Source organism: Phoca vitulina, unplaced genomic scaffold (genome assembly GCF_004348235.1).
Source record: "Phoca vitulina isolate PV1807 unplaced genomic scaffold, GSC_HSeal_1.0 scaffold26, whole genome shotgun sequence".
NCBI lineage: Eukaryota > Metazoa > Chordata > Mammalia > Carnivora > Phocidae > Phoca > Phoca vitulina.
In genome coordinates this window covers 22,571,718-22,593,117 of record NW_022589729.1, presented here as the reverse complement: position 1 = coordinate 22,593,117, position 21,400 = coordinate 22,571,718, and the positions used below count along the sequence as shown (strand labels likewise).

Sequence of the window (21,400 nt, the reverse complement as noted above, 5' to 3'; positions counted from 1 at the left end):
AGGGAGAGCTTCTGACCATCTCCCACCCTCTGAGGCTACGGGTTCAGGAAAAACTGCCCTGCAATCAAGCTGCCCTGGGAGCAGAGCCCTGTCTGGGGGCACAGTGGGTGTGCGGAAAGGTGTCATGGAAGGAGAGACACCCTCTGGCCTTTGGGAAATTTCAGGGACTTGGAGGGATACAGAATTTGTGTCCCCAGCACAGGCCTGAGACATGAAAGCTGAGGTGAATTAATGTAGTCACATGCACATGTCACTCAATACGGGTATCACAGGAGGGCAGGAAAGTCACCATTCTAGATGGTGTGGGGGAGAGGGGAGAGAATGGAGGACAGGTGCCAGCGAGTCTGAGTGGGAGAGGACAAGCCAGGAGGTCAGGCGGGAAGGGCTTTGGTTGGTAGAAAAGGCCTTGGATGCCATAAGGAGCTTAGATTTGGTGCAAGCAGGCTCCTTGCACAGCATGGAGTTTCCGCCAGGCCCAGCCCTGATGGAGTCTGCTTCTAGTACAAGAGTCTGATTCAGGCTGTCCTGTGGGGCTTCCAGGGCCAGTTCTAGAACTTGGGGCTTCCAGCCCGTCTACCCTAGGCTGCCTCATGTCCCAGCTCAAGATGGCTGGCTCCTCTACCCTGCTGCTGCTTCCCCAGCTCCTCACTGCCTTCTGGACTCAGTTTCTCCATCTGAGAAGAGGGAGTTCAGCTCTGTGTTCTCAGAGTTGCTCAGGGCAGCAATCCTACAGACAGCTGAGTGAGAATTCCAGGGGCATGCCCAGGTGGGGTCTCCAGTCCTCTCTGTCCCCTCTTCTGCCAGCATAAAGCCGCTTGCTGCGAGGCCCATGATTGTCAGGGGCACGTGGCGTGGATGCCAGGAGAGCTCTTGGGAAAGATGGGAGGAGGGTGTCTTCTCCCCAGTCTGCTTGCCACCTCTTCCCACAATGGCTGTCACTGGCTGGGGCTGCCAAGGACACGGAGCTGGGCCGACTTGCTGAGAGCTGGGGGGACTGGTGAAGGGGTGACACAGAGTCCTTTCTGAACCCCACAGATTTTCCTCCCCACCTCCCCCCCACCAGCTCCTGCCCTGGGCAGAGCCTACCCCGGGTGGTGGCAGGATGCTTCTTGAAGGGCTCCAACATTATCTCCCAATGAGCTTTCCACACGGTCATGGGAGAAACACTGAGGGGAATGAAAGGGATGCTCCTTTTACATTTTTTAAGCATGGCGTTCATTCCCAGATCATACTACTGGTAGAACACCAAGAATTAGCCATTTTATCAACCCTGTAATAATTGGTAAAGAGCATGATTATATTGCATGGCACTTTGTGTGTATGGGTTAAACGTATTAAGTGGCTAAATATAAATATTTAAAATATAGTATTCATCTTTTAGCCCTGTTTTATTATTTCTTCCTTTAAGAAAACATACCAGAACTCTTAAAAATTGCAAATTGTTGGGCCCTTCTCAACTTCTGAGAGGCCCTGGTAGATCTTTTGAGGATAGGGGGTTCATGGTCAAAAGAATACAGCCACAAAGGCTGCAGAATGTTAAATTATATCTAATTTTTCCAGTTCTGAATGGCTGGGCCAGGAGGCAGAAGTGTGATGGAGTCAGAGGGCCTGCTTGACATTCCTACTCAGTCGTTTACTAGCTGTGTAACGGTGAGGCTGGCATGGAACCGTTCTTAGCCTCAGCTTACTTCTCTGTAAAATGGACATAATAAGTGTCTACTTCATAGCCTTGTTACGTGGCTAAAGAAGACGACCCACACGGTGTCACACAGTATCTCCGGACCCAGGATGTGCTGTAATTTGCTGTGATTCGATGAGAGCAGGCGAACGTCTCCATAAGATAGGCAGCTATATGAAAATGCAGCCTTAGAAAGCAGAGAGGGTTTGCCTCCTCGAGCAGGACTTTTCATTTACTTCCTCACCATCTGATTGACACCTCAAGGGAGCAGCTTTCTGGAATGACTTAGTAGTTGGGGCTTCTCCCCAATTCACTGCCTTTTGGCAGGTCATGTTCCTCTCCATTAATGACTAGTAATCTGTGAATCTACCTCTGCCTCCCTCCTCTGCAGAGACGGGCCCTGAGGCCCAGAAGAGGAGCCCATCTCTGGGATGGAGGGAGGCAGAGTAGATCCACAGATTACTAGTCGTTAAGAATGCAGATGTAAGAGTTAATGTATCTAAAGACCTAGGAGAATGTCTGACCCGTAGCAAGAGCTCTGTTTAAGAGTCAAGTGCTGTTGTTGTCATTGTGTTGTCGGTGTTAAATGCTCTCAAAGATTCTGTCCAGCTCTGATCTTCTGGGAAGTTCTACACTGCCCCAGTAGACTGATGCCCATCATGGCCTAACCTCTCCTGGAAACTGGAGCAAGGACTCCTCCTGCCCTCTGCTCTCTGGGGGTCCAGAGGACCTCCTTCTGTGACCCTCAGGTAAGCAGGGTCTCCTGGGCTCGACCCTTGCAGATGAGAAGCTTAGCTCCTGACACACATTTCTCTGATGAGGAAAGCCAGCTTTGCAAGCATGAAATTGCCCTTGGGGTCTCCAAGATCTTCAGTTCCATGGGCCACATTCCCTCCCTGCAGGTGGGTGAGAAAGACGGGAACTAAGGCTGACCTGTGGGCTGGCCTGGAGACGGGGAGGTGTACCGGCCAGGCGGGCAGCTGGGCAGGAGGGTGTGGGTAGTTTGAGAGTGGCTGATGGAAGGGCAGCCCTGATGGGGTCCCAGGGAGGCTGGTGGGAAGCACAGGGAAGGGTAGCGTCTGCCCCCACCCCGCTCTCTCAGTTCCATCTTCCTGGGTAAGGACTGGTGGGAACAGAGTCCTGGGCCCTAGCCCTAAGCTCAGAAATGGGTCTAAATCCCTGAAGCCATCCCCACAGGGCAGCAGGTGGCCTTCTATCTTTCTGGAAAGTCCAGCTCTGTTGGTGACACTGTGTGTGTGTGTGTGTGTGTGTGTGTGTGTGTGTGTCTTTGAATAGAACCATGCCCTCCCAACCCATCTACCTGGACCTCAGCGGGAACAAGAGAGGACATGGCCCCACGGAGAGTGTCTTTAGCAGCTTGCCCTGCTGGAGCAGAGCCATTTTTCACACGAAGACATAGAGATAGTAGCAGCCTACAAATGAATTCAAATTCTCTCCTGAGTCACATGAAATTACCCTGCTTTTCAAGTCCACAAGGCCTTGCCCATGAAACCCACTCAGTAAGTCACAGGACTCTAGAAGATTCAAGTTGGCCAGGATCTCAGAGATCATCCCACCCAACCCATGCCATGGGGAGTAAGAGGGCCCCCAGAGGGAGGCCTGTATGGGGCCTGAGCCTCTTGGCACCTGCCATATAATAATGCATTTCCCTCTTGTAAGGACAAGGGAGTAATAATAAATTGTGATCATTTCACTACCCAAAGTCATTGAGCCCTTCCCATAAGACACTGTGAAAGAATGAATATGCACAAATCCTGCCCAGAGCTCTTCTGACATGGATATTCTCCTAGTAATGAAGGCCAAAACTTGTTCCTTTATCTCCCAAAGAAAAAGTCTATCAGGGGGTGTAATAATGTTACATTATAGAGAGAGGTGGTGTGAAAATTTTACCACTGGATAAAATCAGGGCACTGGGAAAGATCACTGGGGAATAGGTCAGAACACGCTATTGTTGGCCTGAGCGGTAGGTAGCCAGAAAATTCCTTAAAGGGGCTTGGCACCCCCATGTCACCCCTTTGTTACATACTGCCAATCACAAGGAGCAACACCAGAGTCTGGCCCAGGATCTTTCATACCACTGAGGATTCTCACCTTCAGGAAGATGGCTAAACATGCCAGGCATAGCTAAATATTATTGGGTATTCCATTTGATAAAGCATAAAAAACAGAGGATAGAGGATGGGTGGAATTTTAGTTGCTTGGAGTCCTGAAATTTCCATCTTACTGCAAAGAGAGGGATTCAAGTATGGGATAGTGCAGAGCAGAGAGGTATGCCTACTGTGGTCTTCTAGCCATCCCCAGGCCTCAGGGAAGAACCTACCAGCTACTTGGGGGCCAAGGGAGGCACGTAAAATGCTGAAGGGTTCTGTATTGGGTCATGTTCCCAGCCTCCCTCTTTTCCTCCTGGGACGATGGAACATGTGGCTCGGAAGGTCCCCTGGAGGCCAGGACCCCACTATCAGAAAGAACACCTTGGGTTTATTGGACCAGCCTCCTGAGAGCTGGACTCCTGCCTCTCACTTCCACTCTCCTCCATTCCTTTTCTGCCCTGCACCAGAATGAGTTTCTAAAAATGCAAACTGGATCCCGTCGCTCTTCCAGATTAAATAAACCTCAACAGCCCTTAGGACAGAGATCAAAATTCTTAAATGGCTTCTCAAGCCTACCTGTCCAAGCTCAGCCCACGTCACTCTTGCCCTAGGTCTCTGAGCTCCAGCTCTACCAGCCGTCTGGAGGCTCTAGTTCTCCCAGAGCATGCTGCAGTTTGTTACCGGCTATTTCTCACACGTCTGACCCATTAGACTGTAAGCTCCACGAGGGGAAGGCCCTGTCATCTGCTTACCTCTGTATTCCCTGTGCCTAACACAGTGCCAGACCCAGGACCTGACACAGGGTAAGTGTTCAACACATACTTATTGAATAAACGAAACACCAGCCTCTGACACCTAGAGCTAGAAACACACAAGGAGACACACAATATATGTATGCGCGCGCGCACACACACACACACACACACACACACACCCTGGAGTGGAAGAGGTCAAGCACCTCCCTTCTCAGAACACACGCAGAGGTAGCTCCTACAGAATTGGCAATGTGATAGTGAGCACGTGTAAATACCCAGTGGCCTCCCTTTGAAGGTGGCTCTTTCAAAGCAGACCAGGTGGCCTTCTCATCTCGTCTCCCGGGCCTTGCTTCTCCTCCACGCTCCTTAAGAAAATCTGTTAGCAGCCATCCTATCCCCAACTCCCATCTTCCATCCACGCATCCTCAAAACCCCAACCATCCGCCTGCCACTTTCAGCCCCTAGCCCAGCTGGCCGGACCCCCCTTCTATCCCGCGAAAGCTCACCTTCTCCCGGAAGGCCTCCTGGCTGCAGACCTCCAGGGTCTCCCCCTGCCCCACACTCTCAGGGGAGTGCACCCCCACAGCAGAGCCTTTGGGATCGTGCCCTTTGTCTAGTTCCTGAAGGTTGTTGCCTGTTTGGTGCCACTTTGGGTTGTGACTCCCAAGAGGGCACTGGCTTTATGTATTTGTGTGACTTATGGTGTCAAGGGTCTCAAGGGATCAGCTTAGGAGCAAAATTAGGGCTTTGGATGATGTACCCCACCCCTGATAAAAGGGGTTATCTACATGAGGCCACATGGAACAAACCTAACCAGTCAGCTTTGCAAACTGAAGAGTTGGATGAGCTAATCTCACGGGACCCTTCCGTCTCTGACCTCCTCAGAGGCTAGGGCATTAACACTGGGGCGGGGGCCCTGCCCTGCCAAGCCTGGCCTAGAGCAGGAGGAGGGAGGCGGGGTGAGTGGGAGGGGCAGAGGGAGCCTGGGGAGTCCGCAGTGACCTACAACTGCTCCCAGCACTGCCTGTCCACCAGCAGTCCATTCAGAGGCTCTGGCAGTGCGAGGCAGCTGGGAACAGGGAGGAGGGAGCAGACAGGAGGCTGGAGGTCAGCAGTGCACCCAGGTAAGTAGGCACTGCGCACCTGGCTGCCCACCCAGGGCAGAAATGGAGATGCTGGAATGCTCTCGAACTTTTTCTACTCAGGAAGGAGCAGCAGTGGGCATGAGATCAGCCTGGGGAATATTCAGCTGTAAACAGTGGGCTGCACGTACAGTCCCCTCTAAATGACTCCAGGATATTTGGAAGAGAGAATTTCAGTGAGTCCTGTCCGGGGGGGCCCTGTCCTGGCTCTGATTTTCCAGGCACTGTTTGGCTTAGAGTGTGAAATGATGACCAGGTTAAAAAGCTGACTAGCTGTCTAGAATGAGGACCTCAGGTCTAGGACTCGTTACATCTGGATTAATAACATGGTCAAAGCAGTTGAGACAAACTCCATTTGGCTCTTCCTGCCTCAACCCTACCAGTTTGGAAGGTGGGGGCAGCAGCTACCCAGAGGCGCAAGATGACGGCAGGTGGGAGCAGGGGGTGCCAGGGGGCTGTGGGTCCTGGAGGGACCAGGAGACACTGCCCCGGGGGGCCAGGGCTGAGAGTGTTGGTGGGATAGGCTGAACTGAGGAAACGGCTGCTGTCTGGTGCTAAGAAAAATTAAGATTTCTTCTCCAAAGGGGGGAATGAACCATGGGAAGAGAATTCATTTCCTTCCCTGTCCCCCCTGATTGAGATGATATCCATCTCGTCTCCACCCAAGCAGACCTTTTGCCCATTCGCCACTAACCTTGTCCCGAGTCTGGCTTCCTGAAGAGAATGGAGGTCTAGAGGGCAAGATGGCTTAACATCCGACCCTTAAGTTCCCGGAGGGGTCTGCTTCTCTCGCCCTTCTCAGCTGGGACCTGCAGGCAGGAGGCTGGACGGACAGAGGCCATGTTAGCATTACACTTCATGTGTGGCAAATGGCAGAGTAAGTGCCTGAGAGCTGGTGATGAGGCTGATGGCGGTGATGAGGAAGATGAAGAGGACAACTAAGGTGTCCGTGTTAAATTCAAATTACTCCAGGACAGGTGCCAGGCAATGTGCTGGGGAACGGGTGGGACGCAGACCCCGGCAGCTCCCACCCCTTGTGGTCAGCTGCGTTCTCCTCCCCTGGCGGCCGCGCTCCATCCTCGCCCTCCCTCCTGACTCCCTGCCGCGCGGTGCCTGTGGCCCGGTGACCGCTCCAGAACGCCCCTGGCGCGCCATGGAATTCCAGCGCCCTGGGGGGCAGCCGCTGCACTGTAGATGGGACACCCTGAGGCCAGAAGTGCCAGTGGTGGGCAGTTGTGAAATGCAAGTGTCAGTTGGGGGGAGGAATTTGCTCTGTCATGTGTGATTCTATCCTGAACGCAAGGCTCTTTGGGCAGGGAATGGCATCTTCAAAATGGAACCCTTGGCCACGGGCCAGCCGCACAGGAGGTGGGACTGCTGAAGAACTCTTTCAAGACATCCCCCCCATCCCCCTCCAATTCATGGCTCTCACCAAGGCTCTCATGTCAGCCCAGAGCCAAGCCCCCTCTCTCCCCGGGGTGGCACTCCCCAGCAGCCATGATGGAAGGATGCAATTGTGAGAAAATCAGGGGGAGACAGTGGTGATGATGGTTGGGAGAAGCTGGAGGGCATTTCTTTCACCTGACGCTATAAATCACTGGCTTTGGAAGGGGGCAGATGGATTTATGAGGATCCTATCAGCCTGTGTTAAGAAGAGCTAAAGAACAGCCAACTAAGGGATTCTCCCCCACAGACCCGGTGATCAGAAAGATTCCAGATTAGTTGAGGGAGGGAGGTAGAAGGCCGCTGGACCCTGCTAGAAAATCTCAGAGTTGGGGTTGGAGCCAAGAGTCCCAGAGAATATCCTTGGAAAACTGACATTCCACAGTCAAGAGGGGGCAGGCTGCGAAATCGTTCAAGGAATCCTGGATGCCAGGCATTTGATTTCCTGAGGTTTGGGGAAGCTGTGTCTCATCCTCTGAGTGGCCATCAGGCCTGGGGCCCCACCCGAAAGGCCAGGCCACCAGCACAGGTTGCAGGTTCAGCCCCATGGGCTCCGTTACTTGGGAAAGGTAAAACCGAGCAGCAACCCACCGTCTCCCTGTCTCGGGGAAGTTGGTTTTGCTGGAGCAGAGACTTGCAGGACACCGATCAATACCATTAGGTGGGGTTAGACAAGCTCTCAGGGGGCAGCAACTCTACCCAGCTCCCAGGCCAGAGACCAGCCGAAGCACGGATGGTGTGGGGAGATGGGGTAAGACCAGCCTGCACTCTCATAAGCAATTCTGTCTTCTGTTCTCAGGAGATCAGTTGCCACCCTCAGTAACCAAAGAGGCACCCAAACTATGGCAGGTGAGAGAAGAGCTGACCTCCCCTCCCCCGTCCTAGTCCCTCACTGGCGTTCCTCACGGGGTGGAAATGAGGGAAGGATAGGGCTCAGAGATCTTCGGGAACTTGCCTGGTTCTTTGTTTTTTCCAGTTTAGGCTTTGGGTTTTAACTTGTTTTCCTGAATAAAGGATGCACAGCCCCAATGCGGAGCCCCTTCCCATTCTCCCTTCTCCGACTTTACCCCAGTGATGCTCCCAGGGTCTTCCCTGGGTGCCCCCTGCCCACTTCCCAGGGGCTCCATTCACACTGCTGGAGGACCACTGCCCAATTCCACTAGAAAATTCAAAAGCCCTGCTCAAGTCAGGAGCTCTGAGAGACAATCCCGCCCAATGGTGGGAGAGTGGGGAGGGGCTCACGTTCTGTGGATGCATGCATCAGGGCTCCATTGTGTTAAAGGGTCACCCACGAGGAAGAGTAGGGAAGGTTCATCTCCGTTTCTCCCACCTTCTCCAGAGAAGCCCCCAAAGAAGTCCGCCATTCATGGGGTGAGCATTCGACAGCTGGTGGAGGAGATCCCCGAAGGCGGCAGCACACCAGACTTCCAGCAGAAGCCCGTCGCCTTGGCGCTGCAGGAAGGTGAGACCCGGGAGGGGAGCTGCTGAGAGTCTGCACGGTGGAGGGGGCTCACCCCCATCCTTCCTAGCCGGCCTCCCAGCCCCCACATCCAGCACCAGGCCACACCATGTCTCCCTCTGCTTCTGGGGTGCCTGCCTGCCTGGGTCCCCAGAAGGGCCAGGGACCTGAGGGGCAGAATGGGCAAAGGGAGTGAAGACATACTAGGGTATGCTGAAACAAGAAATATTTGGGAACAAGCGTGGGGGATGCTCACTGGGGAGCGGGAGAGGTGGTGGTGTTGCCGAGCTCCCCTCCCCTCTCCTGACCTCTGAGCAGTCGCTGTAGACACTGTTAAAATGAAGTTCTTTTGGGCCACATGAGAAAAGTGCCCAGGAAAGTGATGGGAGCAAAGACTTTTGGGGGAAGGGGTGAGAATTGGTGTTCTTTTTCCCAGCACAGGTTCCTACAATACTTTGCAATTTACATCATTTCGGTATAAGAAAAAGAATGGCACTTTATTTTTCTAAATCTGACTCTAAGTCCTCACTCAAAATACAAAGGTCATGGGCAATTGTCTCTCATCACTGTGGAGGGCCCTTGGGTCTTCACTCTGTACTGCTCTCTATGGAGATGTCCCTGGCAGGAGCCCAAGGGATCTCTTGAGGGTGGGCAGCTCCCGGCCTTCCATGCCACACATGGAGCTTGGGCTCTTTTCTGAGGCTGGAACCCTGTGTCTCGGGATCATCCCGCCTTGAAAGTGGACACGGAACCCCCAAAAGACTCGTCCCCTTCCCAGTCCTGGGAGGTCCTTCAGACTCCTCCCTCACCTACGTGCAAAGAAATGCACCCTTCCACCCCAAGCCCTGCTTGCCTCTCCTTCCACCATGGACAGTCCAGCTGCATCTTTTCCTCAAGGAGCCCACCCTCTGTGATACAGAAGCCGGGGGGGGGGGGGGTGCGGATCTGTCTTCTGGGTGCCTGGAAACTGCTGCTCTCTGCCTGGCATCATAAGACTCCTTGAGTCAGGGCACCAAGGCCTGACACCCTTCTTGGAATGGGCAGTGGAAATACCTAGAGCAGTGAGAACAACAAATTAAAGTCCCAATAAAGTATACTCTTAGCCCTCCCCCAAGCTGCCAATATTTTGACCGCCTTCTCCTGCCACAGGGAAAAATGCCATCTTTCGGGCCGTGGTCTGTGGGGAGCCCAAACCCGAGGTGGGTTGGCAGAGCACCAAAGGTACCCTCAGGAACTCCAGCAAGTACCAGATCTCCTCCTCCCCCCGCAGCAACGAGCACATGCTACAGGTAGGACCTGCAGCTCGCCCCCGACCCACGATCATCTCTCCCGGTCCCCTTGAAGGGCTCCTTGGCAGCCTCCAAACCCCGGAGGAGTAGATGCTCCCAGCTGGGGTTGAGCCCACTCAGCTCCATCCTGTGGCTCCAGGTGGCTGGAGCCAGGTTGGGACCTGCCAGGCTTGCAGGTATGTACCTCTGCTGATAACCTGGCAGGTGGTGGAGGCTGGAGCTCAGGGACTCAGGCTGTGGAGTCCGGATGGCCTGGTTTCCAATCCCAGGCCCACCACCTTGGCCTTGGAAAGTTCCTTACTTCTCTGTACTTCCGTTTCCTCATCTGTGACACGGGGATGATAACAGTACTTACTTTACAGTGTTGTTATGAATATGAAAAGTTTACGTGAGGTATCTCACCAGTGTCTGGCCTCTAGCGAGCACTCTGTCCCTGCTGCCAATATTAGTAATAATTAGAGCTACCAGTCACAGAACACCTACTATGTGCTGGGCCTTGGGCTAAACATTTGACATAGATGATATCATTTACTCCTGACCATTCACTACTTTTTGAGGCATTATTATTCTCGCCGTATAAGAAACTAAGGTTCAGAGAGGTTAGGTAATTTACCCAAGGTCCCATAGCCCGTAATACGTGACGGAGACCATACGTAGTCCCAGATCCACCTGCCCCCAAAAAGCCAGCCTTTCTGCTACACCACATCGCCTCTGCTGGCTAAGAGGCCCTCCCCCAACCTGCCGATGCTACATCCACTCTCTGTCATGATCCCGCTTTTTGTTTTGGGGTCTGACTTCCTTGATGAAGACTGTGAGCTCTGTAAGGAAAGGGCTGTGTCTTATTCATCTTGATATACCTTTAGCCATGTCTAGTAAGTGGAGGAAGGGGGGAGGGGGTGCTAGCCGTGTCCCCCCGGCCTTGGCCTCTCTGCAGATCAACAAGCTGACGGGTGAGGACTCGGACCTTTACCGCTGCACCGCAGTGAACGTCTATGGAGAGGCCACGTGCTCCACGAGGCTCCTGGTCATCGAAGGTGGGCTCGACCCCCTCCCCTCATCCTGTCTCATTGGTGCTTGGGGTGCTGGCCCTGGCTTTCTCCTCAGAGAGCCCTCAGAGGCCTCAGAGGCCGGGCAGCTGGTGGGGTGAAAGGAGAGAGGGACAGCAAGTTCGCTGTCCCATCTGGTCCCAGGGCCCTTGGCTTCACGCACTTACATACCAACTCTGCACGTGGTCTAAAAGGCACACACTCAGCAGATGCCCCACTGCAGATGCTCTGGATGATAGTCTCTTAACCCTGGAGCATGAGAGCAGGACCCAGAGGTCGGTTTCTGGTCCTGAACCTTCTGCTAACTCCTTCAATGTGCTTCGTTTTCTTGAGGGGGGCCCCAGTTTTGTGGCCCCAGTTTCTCCACTGTACAAAGGATACTTTGTGCAGGCCTACGTCAGAGGTGGCAAACAGGTAATATGAAGGCCAAATCCTTTCTCAGACGTGGGGGTGGGTTGTTTTTGCCTGGCACAGTGTTTCCAAATTTTAAATTAATTTTTGACATATAATAACGGGAAGGGGCATGTCTCTTGAGAAAGCAGATCTAGTCTTTCAACTGGTTATGCTTTTGCCTACGAATAACAGAAAACCCTACTACAAATAGCCCAAGAAATAGACACTTGATTATGTCACATGATAAGAAGTCCTGAGGTTGGAACCCAGGGCTCAAACCACAGCTCAGCGCTGTCACAGGACAACCAGATGTTTCCTGTCCCACTGAGCTGCCACCCAAAGACGTTGGCTTGGCTTATAGCCTCGTGGTCATAAGACGGCTGCTGCAGATCCCAACTGCATCCACATTCAAGGTGGGGAGAAGGGGAAAGAGGTGGCCCCAGGTACAGCTGGCCCTTTTATCAAGAAAGCAAAAGCTTTCTCAGAAGCTCCTTGGAGACTTCTGTTTACATCTCATTGACCAGAACCGTGTCACATGGCCACTCCTGGTGGCAAGGGAAACTGGGAAGGCAAGGATTTAGCTTTTCCAGCCTCCTTCCTACTAGTGGGAACAGGCAATGAGGACTGGGCATGGCTGCAGGCTCAAACAGCAGTGTTGGCCTACCTGGGCAACATCTGGCCCGTACCCTGAAATGGCAGCTCCTGGGGGGCATGGGAGAGCTGCTGCCCCTGCAGCCAGCCACAGTCTCTGCACTCACTTCTGCCGCCCCCCTGCCCCTGCAGACACGTCAGTGGGCCTCCCCCGCATGTGATGATAATCAGGTCAGCTCCACATCAGTCATGCTAAGGCTCTGGGTATCAAAGCTTATGATGGACCCTCCGCTCATCCCTCTTGCTGAGCTGTTGTCTTGCCCTTTTGGACAGTGGGGAGGACACGGCTGGGGCACTCAGTTGGTTCTCAGGAAGACCATCAATGTGTCTCGCTTCTCTCCCTATCTGTCCACATAAATCTCTTCCTCTTCTCCTGATGGTCCAGTTGGCTTTCGGAAGAATCGCAAGAGGCACAAGGAACCCCAGGAGGGTAGGTGTAAGGGTTGTCAGAAATCTTCTTGGGTTTTGGGGAATGGGCTACTCCTTGCCTGGTGCTCCTGACTTGGCCAAGCCCCTACCAACACCTTACAGATCATCACCAGTCCACAGGAGGGCAACTTTCAAAAGCTCGGTTGTCAGCCATGGACCACAGGTCCTCAGATTGCCACCCCCCCACACACCCACCCCACTCCCATTGCCACAGAAAAGCCCTGCATTAGCCCCTTGGAATCCCACCCTGGGCTTGGGGCCTCATTCCTGCTCTTTTTCTAGACCTCAGGAAGGAGCTGATGGACTACCGAAATCTTCTGAAAAAGAGGTGGGTGTGGGCCTATCCAGGGGCAGGGTTGAAGTCTCCCCAGCTACATCCATGAGCAAGGCAGGCTCAGTTCTCCCGTCCACTGGCTAGGAAGCTAGACTGCAGGTAGCCAATAGGAAGAGGAAAGAGCGCTGACCCCCTAGTTCTGTTGCCTTTAAGCTCTGTGTCCTTGAATGAATCATCTCTTCTCTTCCGGTCCTGACTCACTTGTTTGTAAAATGGGGTGCTCCACTAGAACAATGATTTTTTTTTTAAGTGTTAAAGTAACAGAATAGGGACGCCTGGGTGGCTCAGTCAGTTAAGTGGAGGCCTTTGGCTGAGGTCATGATCCCAGGGTCCAGGGATCGAGTCCTGCATTGGGCTCCTTGCTCAGTGGGGAGCCTGCTTCTCCCTCTCCCTCTGCCTGCCCCTCCCCCCGCTTGTGTGCTCTCTCTCTCTGACAAATAAATAAATAAAATCTTAAAAAAAAAAAAAGTAACAGAATAATCTGCACACCCCACACACACCCCGCCCCCCCCCCGGCCATCTTTCTCAGTGATCCACAATACAAGGTGTTAGGAGCAGAGTTTCTCCCCTGAAAGTTCGGACTGGGGTGGGGGGCGCCCTTGCCCATCTCTGTGTCCATCGTGTCCCCACAGTGCTCAGACCCAGAGCCCAGCCTCCCCATCCCTTTCTTCTAGTGCAGAGAAGGCGGCTCCCCACAGCCTCTCAGGGTGCCAGGCCCAGGGGAGCAGCTCCTGGGGCTCCCCTGGTCTCTGACCTGCCCGCCCTGCTCCCCAGGGCCCCGCCTCCCACCAAGAAAAAGGTGGACCTGGAGCAGGTGTGGCAGCTTCTGATGACGGCCGACCGCAAGGACTACGAGCGGATCTGCCTGAAGTATGGCATCGTGGACTACCGGGGCATGCTGCGCAAGCTCAAGGAGCTGCGGAAGGAGCACGAGGACAGGATGGCGCAGGTAGCCTCGCCGGGGCCCGCGGCCCGGTGCCTCGCGGGCGCCCCCACCTGGAGCTGGGCCTGGCGCAGGGCCGGCCCTCACCCAGCTCCCAGGGCCGCGTGTGGCCAAGGACCGGGGCCTCCAGTCAACGTTTTGGCTTTGAAATCTGGTTCAGATACTAAAATCTGGGGCATTGGGCAAGTTAGGGCCTCCGTGTCTTGGTTTCCTTACCTGTAAAATGGGTGTTATAGTTGTACCTGCTTCTTAGGGTTAGGGAGAGGATGAACTAGAGAATGTACTTAAAGCTCTTAGCTGAGTGCCTGATGCCTGGCAAGGGCTTCCTGTCCGCTGTCATCCTCCCCAGACCTGGGATACCTGTCTTATTTCTAAAGGCTTCCTGTGGAGGGGATTTCACAGTTGCCTGCTTATCCCAGTGTCTTATAAACGGTATAGGCAGTTCTTTCCTGGGTCTAACATAACTATAGCACTAGTCTAATTTGTCTTCTGGAAATGCAAAACAACTAGTTTTCACCATCCTGAAAATAGTATTTTATCACCTTGAAGGTGGTTCATCAAACATCGTGGGACTCAGTTTTCTGTCCTCCAAGCCTTCTCATTGACCTTAACACAGGGCTTTGCCCACAGTAGGTGCTCAACTACTTTTTATTGGCCGGAATAGCAGATGAACGGAAATGTCCTACCATGTTCTCAGAGCACCTGGATGGACACCTGGGGTCCTTTCTCACTTTGCTTCCTGACCTGATGTCTCATCTTGGAAAATTTCTTCCCACCTGTAAAATAGGCAAATGCATGCTCGAGTGGGACATAGTGGGGGGTGGGACTGGGGTCCGAGGGTTTGGAGTGCTCCGAAGAGAGAGCTCAGAGAGATCCCCCGGTGCGTTTGTCTTCCCTAGTACGTTAACGCCGTCTCCAACTTGAGACACATCAGGGTCAGCAAGGAGGGGGTCGCAACATTTGATCTGGAGCTGGATCTCAAGTATTCCGGGAGCAAGATTCACCTGTATAAGGTGAGGCTGGAGGAGTCATTGAGGAGGGAGGCATCTGGCAGGGATGCTGCAGGTCCTGGGGGGAGGAACTATGGGTCCCATGGATTCCCCTCTGGGAGCAACTCAAGCACACAGATGGTGAGTCCTGAATCCCCTGGAGTTCCTGATTGGAGGGAGGTGAAACTTTGGTGTAGACATTTCATAGACTCTTCTTACCTCTCACTGAGCAACGAGGTTCTCTAGCCAGGACACCAGGGGTAAAAAGAGGATTCTGAGAAAGTGCACCCCCGCCCCCCTGCATCTGTTTCTTTGCTCTAGCTGGTCCTGCTGCCTGCCATGGTCTTCCCCGGTATCCACACGGCTAATTCCCTCACCCGCAGCCAGATGTCCCCTGACCACCCTCTGGGTGCTGCGTCCCCCCAGCCCCGTCCTACATCCCTGAATCTGTATCTTCCTCTCTCTTTTCTTCTTTTCCCTAATTCTATCTCTTTCTAATATACATTATATTATCTGCTTATGATATGTGTTATTTGTCTGTGTCCCTCCTAGAATTTTAGCTCCCTGGGGGGCAGGAATCTTTGTTTTATTCACTGATGTGCCCCAAGTACCCAACCCAGTGCCTGGCACGCAGTAGGCAACTGAAGACGAGCTGTTGTTAATATCTGTCAAGTGGCAAATCTATCTAGGCTTTAGCTAAAGGGGGCGTGTGCATGGATCACTGGGTTTTCTAGAACCCCTAAAGATACCTGATAGTACTTTCTTGTGGCCCTCTGAGAATGAATGTGCTGGGGCCCCTAGGGCCCTCGGTGTTGCCTCCCCGCCCCCTGGTAAAGCCCTGGGGCTGCTCGGGTGGTTCCTCAATCTGAGCGGAGGTCTCCCCCTCTCAGGTGTCTCTTGTGTGATACGTGCAGATTATTTACTCCATTGTCGGAGTCAGCGACCCTCCTAGGGCAGTATTCCTTCACCTCACACTCCCTGTTCTCAAGGCCTCTGAGCCCTGCTCTCCACCCCTGCCCCTGCCCCCTGCTCTCCACCCCTGCCCCTGCCCCCCGCCTCATCTCCTCTGTGGTTCCAGCAATGTTGTCTGGTGCCTGGGCCAGTGGCAGAAAACTGCCAGAGTGAGGTTGAGGCAGGAGGTGCTGGGCCCCCACTGAAGCCCTGAACCTCCCTCTTCCTTTCTTGGCCTCAGGATGGCGAGATGATCCCCTACAGCTTTGATAACCAGACCAAGCACTGTCTGCGGCGGCTGGGGAAGCGCTACCAATTCCAGATCCGGGACCTGCAGCCTGAGGATGCCGGCATTTACCAGGTCAAGGTGGAGGATGCCGAAATCTTCTCCACGGAACTGGATGCTAGCGGTGGGTGGTCTTCCCCTGCAGAAGCTGGAGTGGAGATCTGTTAGGAGGGGGGCCCATGTGCCATGGCAGGGGGAGGGGGTGGGGAAGATAAATGTGATATGCCTCCCCCGCCCCTTGCAAAGACTGTGAGGGAGAGGAATGCACACCCAGGTGGTTAAATTGAAATGATCTCTGCTTTCCAAAAGTCTTGGTCCGAGGTCTGTGTTCTCTTGATGCTGAGCTGAGCTCTCCTGAGTTCCAGCCACAGACATACAATGTCCATGCCACGCCCCTGCTCGCAGACCTTCTGCCGCGGAGATTCTATCTCCAGATTAGATCCAGACTAATTTCACAGGCTCTGGCCACAGCCTCACTGCTTTCTGCTGCAGACTCTCACCTCCCACACTCCCCAGCACAAGATCCACCCAGGTGCGGAACCCTTGTGCCCCGTACAGCCCTCTTCCTTCCCTGCCTCCCGTGCCCCCACCCCACCTGGGAACTGTCCCTTCCTCTTTCATCAAACTCTGTCCCATCCCCTCGAGTAGCTGTGTACACATCATCACCCACCCCCCACACCTGGCCTCCCGGGAGGAGGAGAGGCCTGGAGAAGAAAGCTTTGGGCAGACAGAACATAAAGAACATGATTCTAAATCAAGGTTGAGGAAGAAAGAGGGCATGAGGTCTCCAGGTATGCCTGGACAGGGCTTTGAAAAGCCGAGAAATGGCGTGGCAGGGGGGAAGGAGCAGGGCCTTTGACGTCAGCCAGACCTAGGTGTGAATCCTGCCCGGGCTGCCTCTTAGTTGGGTAAGACTGGGTTTCCTTACTTGTAAAAAGGAAATAATAATACCTGTCTGGGAGGTGGTCCTAGGATTCATAAGAGATCATGTATGAAGCTCTGGCAGTCAGCATATCGGTTTTCTTCATGTACCCATCTTACCGCCAGACATAATCTCTGGATTTAGGATTACAGAATTCCAGAGCTGAAAACAGTCTTACTGTTCATAACCTCATTATAAGCCCTCATTTTATGTTGGGAACTGTCACCTGGGGTAAGGAAGTGACCTGCCCCAGGTGACACAGGGGGTCTGTGGCTGAGCTGGTCTGAACCTGGGCTTCCGAGCTCCCGGCTTCGCTGTGTCAGGTCACGCTGGGTCACGCTGCCAAGCTGACGCCCCCATTCCTGCTTCCCTGACAGCCATCCCCTCCAGAGTGGTGGTCCCGCTGGCTGAGGCGCACTGTGAAGAGCAGGGTGATGCTGTCTTCGAGTGCATTCTCTCCAGCCCCTGCCCCAACGCCACCTGGAATTTCCGGCACCGGCCACTCCAGCCCAGAAACAAATATGAAATGTTTGTGTCCCCTGATGGGCTGACCCACAGGCTGGTGGTAAGGGGGGCCCATTTCTCAGACATGGGCCCCTACTCACTGGGCACTGGGTTCCACAGTTCTACTGCCTGGCTGGTGGTTGAAGGTGAGTGGTTCTTACCTCTGTCGTTCCCTGGCTGAGAAGGGCATGAAAAAGGCCAGGGCCAGGGGCTTCCCTTGGTCAGTCATTCTCTCTTGATGATTCCTTCACTGTCCGGGAATGAGGAAGGCTCCTAAGATCTATTCCTGACCCACCTCAGTGCTGGCCCTCGCAGCCAGCCTGGTCCTCCTCAGCTGTGTGTGCTCCATGGGCCTCTGGAATGCCTCTGGGAGCAGAGATCCAAGATGGCCCGAGGCTCCTGGCCAGGCCTTGGCTCAGATTCACTATGGATGAGAATCTGGGTCAGGCCAAAGAACACCCTTAAATTCCCCTATGGATTTAGGTTCAAGGTGATCCCAGGAAACTGTAAAGTGGACATTTGTAAGGCAGATGGTGAGCAAATAGAGCTTTTAAAAATCATGAAACTGTTCATGGCAGTTTGATAAGAGGATGAGTTTTAGGTTATGTATTTTCTCCAAAAGTCCTCATGAACCACATAGCAGGGCAGGGTGTCTATGGGTACAGGGCTGGGGGAGGTGGTGATAGGATTCATCTATCAATGAGCTGGCACACCCTGGCTTCCTTCTGAGATGGTCAGCTTTTTCTCTATTGGGGAAACTGAGGGTCAGGCAAAGCAGTTAGGGTCAGACGGGTGACTTGACCTGATTTAACAGGTCTTTTCTTTTGTCTCTCTATGGGGGCATTGACCTCTTATCAAAGCAGGGAAGGATAGAAACTTTCTGACTGCAAGTGCTGACCATCAGCTGCAAGCCCAAGGAGCCCAGACCTCAGAAGCAGAAGATTCCAGGAGCATCAGCGGCAAGGGAGGGGAACCCAGAGAGCAGGGCCTGCTGGAGGGCTCCCTTAATGGGGCCAGGCCTGCTTCTGGGCTACAGTTCACAGCTGGCCTAGAGACAGGTGGCCTTGGTGGGCATGGCTACTCCCTGATAGGGAGTGATGGGGCAGCTGGCTCAGCCTGGGGCCCTGGGCAGGCAGGAAAGGGCTTTCTGGAAGCAGAGGGAAGCACAGTCACTCCCTTTGGGGAAAATCAGCTCCACAGAGAGGGAGGCTGGGGCATAAGCCTTCCAGGGAGCCCCTATGTACAGGGAGAGGGCCTAGAGTCAGGTTTAGGTCTCATGGAAGGTCAACAGCAAGATCATGGCAGAGACAGTGATGGGGACAGATGTGGTAGGACAGCAGGAGGTTGGGAGGCTGAGTCCAGGTACCCTCAAGTGGGAGGACTGGGGAGCAGCGGGGAAGGAGAGGAGTACAGAGAGGACCATGGGAGTCCCCTGGACAGGCACAGCCAGAAACAACTCTTCAGTGCTCATTTGGGACCTGGGAGAGGACAAACAGCCCTGAGGGGATCCCAGTCTAGTCCTGAGGGCTCTTGGTCAGAAGGGGGAGTGATGGAGAAGATTTTGCAGGGGGAAAGCCTGGGTGAGGTGGAGGGAGGGGGTGATCTGAGCAGGAAAACACAGAGAGGAGCCACAGGGGCAGTGTGGAGCAGGGGGACCGGTGTGGGGGAAGCTGGAGACAGCAGTGGGACAGGTAGTCTTGGGGCCCAGGAATATCCTGGAGAAAGAGCTTCTAGCTCCAAGACAGGCATAGGCCCTGAGTCCTGGGGCTCTCAGGGTGGCAGAGATGCTGATGATGAGGAAGCGGGGGGCTGCTGGGGGCCAGAGGAGTCTCGAGGGCAGATATCTATAAGAAAGAACTCCCAGGAACCATTAATACCTGGTAGCAGAGAGTTCCTCCTGGGACAAGGGGGGCCTGAGGCCAAAGCTGAAGGGTCACTACAGACAGCTGATCGAGGCCCAGGGAAGTCTGTGGGTAGGGGAAAGCACTACAAAACCAGCCCTGCAGGCCCAGGAGGTCCCAGGGGCTGGGAGAGGAGCCTACAGGGGCCCAGAGGAAGGGAGGGCCAGGAGACAGCAGAAGACTTGGGTGAGGCAGGGGATGGCTCCAGAAGCTTCCAGTATTCCCAAGGCTGGCCAGCAGGTCAGTGGGGAGCAGAGGTTGCTGGCAGAATAGAGTCTGGGAGCACAGGTCCTTGGGATGACACAGGGTCCAGCCTCAGCAAAACCAGGGCCTACCACAGGCCTGGAATGTTGGGGTCTGGTGAAGGGGAAGGTGGTGTGGGTGGTACCCAGGGGGCTGGACTAATGGGGTCTGGTCAGGGGGTGGATACCAGAAGCCACAGGCTAATTGGGTCTCTAAGCCTGGGTGCTCAGGGTTCTGGGGGGACACTAGGAGACACTGATGGATTAAGAGGTCCAGGGGCAATGGGTTCTGAACCAGATTTCTGGAATGGGTCATGGAACTCCAGAGGAAAAGGACTCAGAAGTGAGACAGGCTACGAGGATGGCTTAGGAGGTCCCGGGAGAATGGAGTCTCGGTACGGTGATGGTGTAGGGTATGCTAGAGGAATAGGTCCTGAAAACGGGTCTGGCTATGGTGATGGCTCGGCAGTGTCCGGAGAAATGGGCTCTGGTTATGGCACCGGTTGTGAAGTTGTCTCTGGGGCACCTGGGGGAACAGAGTCTGAGGAAGGGGGTGGTTATAGGCATGGCTCAGGGGTGCCTGGGGGAATGTGGTCTGGAAACAACGATAGTTACGGTCCTGCAATAAGGGGGTCTGAGAGACTTGCTAATCTCAAGAGTGGCTCAGGTGGCCCTGATAGAGGGCCCATGGATGAAGCCAGGATGCCTCCAGAGGCCAGGGATGCATCCAAAAGCCAGGGGGATACTGGCCCTGGGGGAAGGCATCATTCCAGTGGTGGCCTAGGGAGTCCTGGGACAGTGGGGTCTGTGGGCAGAGGTGGCCTTGGGGCCTCTGCAACCATGGAGGCTGATGAGGAGGGACATGTAGAATCAGAACCAGGGGTCTCTGGAAGAATAAGTCCTTGGGGCCAGACTGGAGACTATGGGGACTTCAGAGCCTCAGGGGCTCTGGGGGCCTTTGGAGAAGGAGGCCATGAAGATGGCTCTGGGGAAGCAGGAGCCATGGAGCCAAGGTACCTGAAGGCAGGAGGCAAAGTGAATGATGGGGTTGGGACCAGGGACCTTGGTGCTAGGGCCTCTGGAGCTAGAGCTGGTCACTGGGACGATACCAGTTTCCCCGAGGCATTGGCTCCTCATGCTGGGGCCGGTTCTGAAAGCCAAGAGACTTATGGGTCTTGTGGCATGCCTGTTCTTGGGGGTGGATCGGGAATTCGAGGGTCTCAGCAAATTGGAAGGAAAACAGCTTATAAAGGAAGGTCAAAGGGTCTTGGGTCTGGGGGGATGGGGCCAGGGGGTGAGGCAGGTTATAAGGATAGTATTGAGGTTTCTGGGGGAATGGGGTCAGTAGATGAGGCAGACTATAGGAAAGATTTGGGAACTCCTGAGGGAATGGGTTCATTGGGTAAGGCAGATCATAGGGATGATTTAGGGGGTTCTGGGAGAACTGGGTCAGGGGGTGAAGCAGGTTATGGAGATGGTTTGGGGGGTTCTGGGAGAATGGGGTCAGGGCATGGGGTGGGTTATAGGGATGGCTTAGGAGGTTCTGGGAGAATTAGGTCAGGTGGTGAAGTAGGTTATAAAGATGGTTTGGGGTGTTCTGGGAGGATAGGGGTGGAGGGTGAGGCAGGTTATGGGGATGACTTGGGAGGTTCTGGGAAAATGGGGTCAAGGGGTGAGGCAGATTATAAGGATGGTTTGGGGGGTTTTGGGAGAATTGGGTCAAGGGGTGAGGCAGGTTATGAGGATGGCCTGGGGCATTCTGGGAGAATGGAATCAGAGGGTGAGGCAGGTTATGGGGATGGCTTGGGAGGTTCTGGGAAAATGGGGTCAGGGCATGGGGCAGTTTATAGGGATGGCTTAGGAGGTCCTGGGAGAATTGGGTCAGGGGGTGAGGCAGGTTATAAGGATGGTTTGGGGGGTTCTGGGAGAATG

General features: G+C 54.2%; 1 protein-coding gene across 1 annotated transcript in view; it reads left to right on the top strand.

Moving 5' to 3' along the window:
* Positions 1–7,971: 7,971 nt before the first annotated feature.
* IGFN1 (immunoglobulin like and fibronectin type III domain containing 1) overlaps positions 7,972–21,400 on the top strand; it is a 47,155-nt gene continuing 33,726 nt past the window's right edge. The window contains exons 1-11 of the mRNA XM_032422077.1: positions 7,972–7,989; positions 8,483–8,591; positions 9,738–9,877; positions 10,812–10,911; positions 12,353–12,397; positions 12,679–12,724; positions 13,505–13,679; positions 14,573–14,686; positions 15,855–16,023; positions 17,199–17,471; positions 18,186–18,239. Of these exons, the coding sequence (XP_032277968.1) occupies positions 7,972–7,989; positions 8,483–8,591; positions 9,738–9,877; positions 10,812–10,911; positions 12,353–12,397; positions 12,679–12,724; positions 13,505–13,679; positions 14,573–14,686; positions 15,855–16,023; positions 17,199–17,471; positions 18,186–18,239 (1,243 nt within the window). The remainder of the gene's footprint in view (positions 7,990–8,482; positions 8,592–9,737; positions 9,878–10,811; positions 10,912–12,352; positions 12,398–12,678; positions 12,725–13,504; positions 13,680–14,572; positions 14,687–15,854; positions 16,024–17,198; positions 17,472–18,185; positions 18,240–21,400) is intronic.